This window comes from Brassica oleracea, chromosome C9 (assembly GCF_000695525.1).
Source record: "Brassica oleracea var. oleracea cultivar TO1000 chromosome C9, BOL, whole genome shotgun sequence".
In the NCBI taxonomy this organism is placed as follows: Eukaryota; Viridiplantae; Streptophyta; class Magnoliopsida; order Brassicales; family Brassicaceae; genus Brassica; species Brassica oleracea.
In genome coordinates this window covers 46103163-46111910 of record NC_027756.1, presented here as the reverse complement: position 1 = coordinate 46111910, position 8748 = coordinate 46103163, and the positions used below count along the sequence as shown (strand labels likewise).

Sequence of the window (8748 nt, the reverse complement as noted above, 5' to 3'; positions counted from 1 at the left end):
TGGAGAAGAAGAAGATCGAAGTGGAGAAGAAGAAAGTTGTGCTCCAAAATAAGATTATTATCAAGTTTAATCCTCTTTCAGGTCCATCAATAATAAGAAACTCGTTGTATTCCAAAGAAAAAAAAATAATTAACATGGTAGGATCACTTTAGTTAGATAAATGAATTTAGTTATAATGGTTTGGTTTCTAGTTACAAAAAACTATCTCAGTAGCAGAAACTGACTACCGTGTAAATAAAAATATTGAGCAGCAACTGAACTCCACCCAAAATAAAAACAGTTGAATATTGGGTTAACGCATTTGTAAGCCGTATATATATTGCTGATATATGATGACGTGTATTATCTATATTTCTTATGCTAACGCATTTCTTATCCTAAACCTTTTTCCAGAGCTACCATCAACGTTATAAAATATCACTAATTTTTAGTGAAATATTACAACTTTTTTAGAATTCGTCTAATCTTAACCTAAACTAATTTAGATTTTCTTTTCTCGACAAATCTAACTACAAGGTAGTGGTCTAATGATAGACAAACTTTGGAATTGCTAATTAACACGAATGCAAAAGTACCCATTACAGTTTACTTTGAGTCCATGCGAATATGAAACTATTTTACGGGCCATTTAAAAACAATTGAAATAATAATACTATTGAACCAGTGTCGCGGCGTGACAAACACGATCTTCGTAAGCTATCAAGATCGCGTGCAAGTGATCAATCGGAAAACGATGTCATCAGTGTGACGTGAACATATGATCCAATGTTAAAAAGGTGATGCTCTTTTGACGAATACATACATGATTGTTAAAAACATTTCATTATTATTCTAATTTAGCCTTGTTTAATCCTCTTTTATAATTTGTGTAATTGAAAGGAATCTACAAACCACGGACTCAAAATAAAGTATTGCAATTAAAACAGATTTGGGCTAGATTCACTTTGATTTTAGTAATAAAATTATTCAAAATTGAAAACAACTAGAAATAAAAATTTGGGTCTGGTCCAGAATGCATCAGGAGGAACAACTTCTAGATTCAGCATGCAACTGCGAGGCTTCATCGTCGTCATTGTCTTCGGCTTGAATAAGAGAAGCATACAAGTAACGCTGAAGAAAACCGGATAGTGTCATTTTCCGATCTTTTGTAAGAAAACTCAGAAAGGAGCTAAGGTGATTTCTAAGATAACATCGTGTCTTCCAAGATATCATCTTTGCCATAGAGTTTGATGAGGAGAAGTAAAAAACTATGCATAACCATTCCATCCAAGAATATTCTCCTCTGTCACCATATATACAAAAATGTTTTAAAAAAATGAAAATTGAAAATAGTTTTTTTTGGTATAACATGTAGCACAAGAGAATATCTAGATTACTTTTGTTATCAATTGAGGGTGCTATGATTAAAGATGTGATTACATAGAAAAATGCAACAGTTGATGTGATTCAATTGTTTTATTTAAATGTTAACACAAGAGATTAATGAATGATTTTGCATAGAAAAATGCAACAAAAAAATTATACTATGATTTTGCCCAAAAAATGCAAAAGTTGATGTGATTCAATTGTGTATAAAATGTAACACATGTGATTAATTATAATGATTTTGCATAGAGAAATACAACAATTTCTAGTAACTGAGTTGTTTCTTGCTCATCAGCTCATTCACTTTCATTTTCTCCTACAAGGCGAGAACCAAGGTTTGGATCTAATCTATGAGGCATTTGCTAGAAACGTTGATAATTCAGTAGAGAAACTCCAAGAGTTATATAGGTTTGGTTTCATATAATTGGTGGATAAGAGAGGATTTGCTAGAAACGTTGATAATTCAAAGTTGTAGCCAGATACAAGAATCATTTGGTATTCCTCCTATCAACTGTCAACTATGATAACAGATAAAACTCATAAAAATAGAATATTCCTTGGGAACATAAATACATTCTGTGTTTGATTAAAGGACCATCAAAGGATGAATCATTTGGTAGCGTCTTTGATTACTTGTTACGAATGTATTTAAGAGGATGATGATAACAACAACAAAAGAGAGGAGAGAGTAAAACACATTGAAAAATGAACAGTACCATGGTTGCTGATGAATATTCTAAAGAGAGTTTCTTATGGTTGTTTCAGAGTACATGGCTTCGCGCCATGCGAGGTCGTCCTCCAAGGTCCATTGTAGCTGATCAAGACTTGACTATAAAGCAAGCCTTGTCCCGGGTCTTTCCCGGAGCACATCATCGTTACTCAGCTTGGCAAATCAGGGAGAAAGAACGAGTGAATCTCAGACCTTTCCCAAGCGAGTTCGAGTACGAGTACGAGAAATGTTTATACCAGACGCAGACCGTCGTGGAGTTCGACTCGGTTTGGAACACTCTCGTCGACAAGTACGGTCTTAGAGACAACGTTTGGCTCAGAGAAGTCTACGAACACCGTGAGAATTGGGTTCCTGCCTACCTAAGGGAAGCTTCTTCTCTGGAATACCGATCGGAACCATAGAGCCATTCTTCGGCGCTTCTCTTGACGCGCTCGGAGAGTTTAGTCTTACAACTTGCACCCGTTTCTGCAGATGAAGGAGCCCGTCGAAGAGCAATGCAGGAGGCTCTACACGCTAACCGTCTTCAGAATCTTCCAGAACGAGCTCGTACAGTCTTACAACTACCTTTGTTTAAAGACTCACGAAGAAGGAGCTGTGAGTAGGTTCTGGGTGAGAAAAGAGAGTGAGAAACATGCTGTGACTTTCAGTGCGTCGAATCTCAGATCGAGTTGTAGTTGTCAGATGTTTGAGCACGAAGGAGTTCTCACTCTTGGATGTGAGAGAGCTCCCGTCTAGGTATATACTGCGCATATGGACCAAGAACACAGAGTTTGGGTTTGTGCGTGATGTGGAATCAGTTGTGAGTTCTCGAGATCTTAAGGCCTTGATGGTTTGGAGTTTGAGAGAAGCTGCTTCTAAATATATAGAGTTTGGGACTTCGTCTCGGGAGAAGTATAAGCTTGCTTATGAAATTATGCGTGAGGGTGGGAAGAAACTTTGTTGCCAGAGATGAGAAGCTCGGTTTGAAAAATGTAATGTAATATCATGTTATTAAATCTCTTTGTTCTTGACATTCACTAGTTGTATTAACCCAACGAGTTTGGTGGATATGAGAGTCTTTACATAGTTTCAGATAGTGCCGTATACAATCAAGGTATAGAATAAAAATAAATGAATACAATAGACGATGAAAACATTAATTATAATATACACACACAAGACACAAATTACACAATCTCAAACTCTCGGTTTATGTGTAAACCGTTTTTAAGAAGATGGAAAATACAACCAAACCAATATATAAATTGTCTCTTAGTCCAGAAATTCAAGCTCTCCCGACATGAGGCCTTACTGCGTCGACTGTTTCTCCAACTCCGACGTGAATAGCTCCGGTGCACAACAACTGAGTACCACTTACTATTATTGTCATCACTTCAAGAGTTCTCTGAACACCGGGAAACAAAATTTACTGTCATGACTTCATATGATAGATTTTAAACTAAACAGACAAAACCGGTATAAAAGCTTACTAGATTGGCTTCGGTCCAGCCTATGTTGATTTCCTTACAAGCCAATCTGCACCAATAACCAAACCGGTTTATATGTGGTTATTAATTGAATTGGATTAAACCCCGGTTTGATCGTGAGCTGTTTACCCCATGGCGAGGAGAGTGAGAGACCAGGAGATGAGAGAAGAAGCTGCGGCGGAATGGAGATTCGGAGAGTCCCACTCAAGTACGTTCATGATTCCGGTGAGTGATGTCGCCATTCCGACGACGCCAGCTATCAACGTGAATATCACGAAAAAGCCAGTCGCCATGTTCCCCACCGGGAAGTATATCGGGAAGATCTTCGCCGGAAGAGACAGCACCGACGCTGCAAGAACCACAAAAAGATTGAATAATGAAGAAATTTTGATAATTTGAGTTTTTTTTTAAAAAAAATTACCAGACTCTCGAGCTCTCTCGATGCCGTGATTAACTGCCCAGGCAGCGATGATGGTGATGACAAAGTAGAGACCAAGATTCAGCAACAGAAGCATGAAAGCTGCCGACTTTGATCCTCCTGAAGCCATGTTGATGCCTATAAGAAATATTCTCTGTGTTTTCCGACAGGGATTGTAAGAAAACCAGACAATGTCCTTTTTCCTCTGTTTCTGTCTTGGGATGATCACAACATCTCTGTATGCATATATATATATATATATTTATCCAGTTCATATGAATAAAAGTTTTCTTCACCTACAAGCAATGTTTTAAAATTATTAACTTTGTCCTTCACTTTGGCCAAAGAATCATATACCTAGCTTATTTGATGTCTTCTGCACAGCACAAGAAGAAAAGAATAGCATAACTTCAAATCAATAAATTAAATAATGTATTGCAGAATTACATTTTATTTGTTCTTCATTCAAAACAATTGAGTTATATTAAAAGCCCTAGTGCAGAGCTCTGAGATCTTTCTTTGCAGGATGATTGATTTATGGTTCAGTTATTATCCTCAAGAATTTTCAAGGCAAGCTCAGCTAGCGAATGGACCGTTCTGCTATGACGGCTAACTCCAACAGTCCCGGAGAAAACATCGAAGTTCTCAAGCTCAGCCGTAGTTTCTAGAACCTTCTCAAGCTCTTTCTCCAGACCCAACTCTCTGAACACCGCTACATTATTCTCCATGTCATCTTCCATCATCCAAACCGCTAGCTCGATCGCAAATCTCCTGATTCTTGGCACCTTAATCGCCGGTTTGTCGTGTTTTCTCAGAATCGAGACCAACGAGTTGGCCAGTTCCCGCCTCTTGATCCCTGAATCCATGAAAACATAGCAGGAGTCTTCTGGACTCATGAATCTAAACACTTGTGCTGCTAACCCCACCATCACTTCCTGTAGTTTGTTGTCTTCTGATGTGATTGACTTCAACACCTGCAACAAAATGAAGAGAGTTTCACTCAACAATATTGCTAATAGATTCGATTTGTACATAAATCAGAATACTAACCGTAGGGGCTGCTGCTTTAACAAACTTCAAGTCATGAAAGCAATCATCCCCAGAGTACAAGCACAAGTTTCTCAACACTCTTGCAGCGTTCACACGGATCAAAGGAACTTCAAGTGCTTCCACAAGCCTCCCCATCACCCCAAGCCTAAGAGCATGGAGGCAGTTGCCTTTGCTCTCCAACACAAGCATCGCTATCGCCTCCCCTGCAGCGATCCTCACACATCCCTGATTCCCATCGTCTCCGTGAGTTTTAAAGAAAATGTTGAACAGCTCTTTCAAAACACCACCCGTTCCGCCAATTCTCTCCCTAGCTTCCGTGTCAAGCGCAAGGTTGGTCAGTATCCCTATCCCGAGCTTCTGCAGCTTCGGGTATCTTCCCCCGTGTCTCAGCACATCCCTCACGTTGCTAACCGTGAAAACAATCTCCGAAATCTCCCTCCTGAGACACTTCCCTGTGTGCCCTGTCGTGCTGGCTAACATTTTCACCAGCTGCAAAGACCGTTTCAGCGTCAGAACCTGTGACCTAGCAACCTCTGCGTTCTCCTCCCACAACAGAACTTGATCCACGTGTGTGAAATCAATAATCTTCGGGAGAAGACCCCTCGTGTTGCCTAGCTTTCCACAGTTATCATGATCTTTAGCCAACTTCTTCAGAATCAAGAGTCCCAAATTGTTAAATCTACAGAAATCGTAGTGTAGATCATGCTCATGGAACGATTTCTTCTCCCCAATCTCATCAGGAGCTTCACCTGATGATCTCGTGCTCTCTAATAACGAAGAAATCGATTCCATAGCACCAGAGATCCCAGCGACTCTTAAAGAGTTCTGCTTTTTGCCAGCTAGCTTCGATAGTATCTCAGCAGCTGATCTCCTAATCTCTTCCTCTTGCAGATCTTTCCAGTTCAGCATCTCCACCAACCTAGTAACAAACAAAAAGTTAGTAACAATGTTGATTCGAATCTTCTCAATTGTAAAGACTAAACCTTTCAACAACAGGGAAGTTGATTCCAATCTTCTCAAGCGTCTCCTCCGAGTACCGTTGACTAACTGCAAACTGTCTAAGAATCCTAGCCCCAATAAGCTGCTCATCAGAAGAGTTTGAACCCAATAGCTCCATACCAAAGCTCACAATATCCATCTTCAACCCATCGAAGATACTCCCATTAACACACTTGGAGTAAGAATCATAGAAAAACCTCTTGATAGACACCAATCCAGTAGCCCCAAACTCACACTCTCTAGTCACATTCTCAAGCAAATTACAAACACTGACTCGCCACTCCCAATAAGCTTTCTCAGCTAAAAACAGCAACGCCTCGGCCAATGCAAGCGAGTAGAATATGTTGAGAGCCGACTGTCTATTCCTCTTATCCGTATCTCCCTTGTGAACGTCTCCGTAGTTGTGCCTGACGAGCTTGTAAGACGACAGAGCCACGCACGCCGTCGCGGAGAGGAGCTGGAGCCAGTAGAGGAGGCGGCTCACCGTGCTGGAGATGAAGAACCATCTCGCGTACGGAAGGAGAGGCACCTCTGAGTTGCTGGCGGATTCGCAGTCTCTTGTAACCGTCGTCGTCGTTTCTCTCGATCGGATCCGTAGGCATCTGAGAAGCGACGCTGAGGTCGATCGGAGAGCGCGGAAGCTGCTGATTCCGACGCCGGCGATGGTCCACGTGGCCTGGTGCTGCCACTCGAGCTCGTGGCTTCGGCTGAAGATTCTGGCGCCTTCGATCAGGAGGATGATGGTGATGAACCAGAAATCGGAGCCGTCGAGGGTGATCGCGAAGCCGCCGAGGAGGACCACCGTGGCCCAGATAAACCCTAGGGTTCCGATTCCGGTGGCGGTTTTCTCGAGGATCGCGAGTTGGAGAGCGAACAGCGTTAGCTGCTTCTCCGGAGCGGGGGTCGTTGATTTTCTGCGAAACGCGGTCGCGGAGGAGACGGAGGCTGCGTCTGCGGTTTCGCCGCTGTCTCCTTTCTCAATGCTGCTTCTTAGATCGAATACGGTGTCGTTTGAGCCTCTGGCTTCCTCCAGTTTATGTAGCTCCGACACCTAACATTGACATAGAGTTTTAGACTTTAGTAACTATTATTATCTCTTTAACTGGGATTTTTATTGATAGAAGTCTACGTAAATATGAAGAAGACAGATTATTTAACGACAATAATAATGTTAGGTTAATCAATATTAAAGTAAAATATACAAGCATTCATAAAAATTAAAAAGCTTTCCGGGAAACCTAAACTCAAAAACAGCTTAAATACAAAAGTATACGTAAGAAACTAATATGAGTAAAACCTGCAAACGAATGCTTCGATCTTCTTCTTCTTCGTAATTCCTTGAAGCCATTATAAACTAGCAACTTAAATCGCCAATGGGAAAGTTTTTATTTTCGTTCTTTCTGTATCTTTTTGGAATAGTAATGACTTGAGAGTTGTTGATGTGGTGATGCAAAGAAATGTGGAAAGCATGGTTTTACTTTCTTCATATATATATGGTCGACGTATATAAAGAGAGAGAGATGAAAGCAAAATAAGCAAAAGAGTAGAGAGAAAGGTTGCAAATAAGCTTACTAACGCAAGAGGAAATGTGCAAGAAAGTATAACTTCAACATAATTGTTGTATATGCTTCACCCCAGCAAATTTATGACCAAAAGTTACATTTAAACAACCAAATAAGACTTTCATTACATCTTATTTTTGTTTATAACTTAATGTATCTTTTTTGTTTTTATTTTGACATCCTTTTTCTTTATCTTTTTAACTGTCTTTTTCATATTTTCCATATAACAGTACTAGTATATTAAAAAGTTTAAAGATTGCTGATCTTATGGTTATATGTTGCTTGACTTATCTTGATTTTATTTACCTTCCATAAGCAGAAAGAAAACAGCATTTAATTAACTTGGAGCCCGCGGGTTTTTAATTTCAATAATCACTACACTCCGCACGCATGTAATTTTCAAAAATATATTTCTATTTATTTTTCATGTCAATAATATAAGGGATAAGCAAAATACTCGAATCTGAAGAACCGAACCGATTCCGATCCGAAAAAGTAGTACCAAACCCAAACCGAAATTGATTAAATATCTGAATTATTCATAATTTTGGTTTTTGGAAAACCGAAACCAAATCTGATCCAAACCGAAGTATTTCGGGTATCCAAATGTATCCGAAATAGATTTATATACCTATATATATTAATTATTTTAAGATTTAATATATATATATATAAACATCTAGAATATATATGATACTTTTAACCTGGTTTAAATACTTGAAAGTATATACAAAATAATCAATAGTAAACATATAAAATAGTAAAAGTATACTTAAAACACCAAAAATACTTAAAATAATTATTGATTCTCTATCCAAATATTTGAATTAAACTAATTTATATGTTAAATTTAGGTATTCTGACATATGTTATTCAAATTTATATTTAATATATTATTTTTTTATAGTTTTTGAAAAATTTAAAATATATAATCAGGGCCGGCTCAACACTGCTACGCGTCCTAGGGCAAAAAACACATTTTTACCCTATAAATTTTATATGCAGATAATGTTTAAAATATTTTTAAAATTTAATTAGTTAATATGTTGTATATAGTGTAATGAAAATAAAACTATATACATATCAAATAATTTTGGTCCCTTTTCAATATGATTTATTATATTTATAATTATATATATATATATATATATAGATTTA

At 38.4% G+C, this 8748-nt stretch overlaps 2 protein-coding genes across 2 annotated transcripts; both read right to left on the bottom strand.

The window, feature by feature from the left end:
- Nucleotides 1–3208: 3208 nt before the first annotated feature.
- LOC106318823 lies at nt 3209–4228 on the bottom strand. Its single transcript, XM_013756961.1, has 4 exons — nt 3983–4228; nt 3691–3910; nt 3565–3610; nt 3209–3479 (listed from the first exon to the last, which is right to left on the bottom strand). Exons 1-4 carry the CDS (start codon nt 4107–4109, stop codon nt 3360–3362), a joined length of 513 nt encoding a protein of 170 aa, XP_013612415.1. The 5' UTR covers nt 4110–4228; the 3' UTR covers nt 3209–3359.
- A 141-nt stretch (nt 4229–4369) lies between these two features.
- LOC106318822 lies at nt 4370–7514 on the bottom strand. The gene is made up of 4 exons (XM_013756960.1): nt 7326–7514; nt 6013–7079; nt 5030–5948; nt 4370–4953 (listed from the first exon to the last, which is right to left on the bottom strand). Exons 1-4 carry the CDS (start codon nt 7374–7376, stop codon nt 4522–4524), a joined length of 2469 nt encoding a protein of 822 aa, XP_013612414.1. The 5' UTR covers nt 7377–7514; the 3' UTR covers nt 4370–4521.
- Between the last annotated feature and the right edge of the window lie 1234 nt (nt 7515–8748).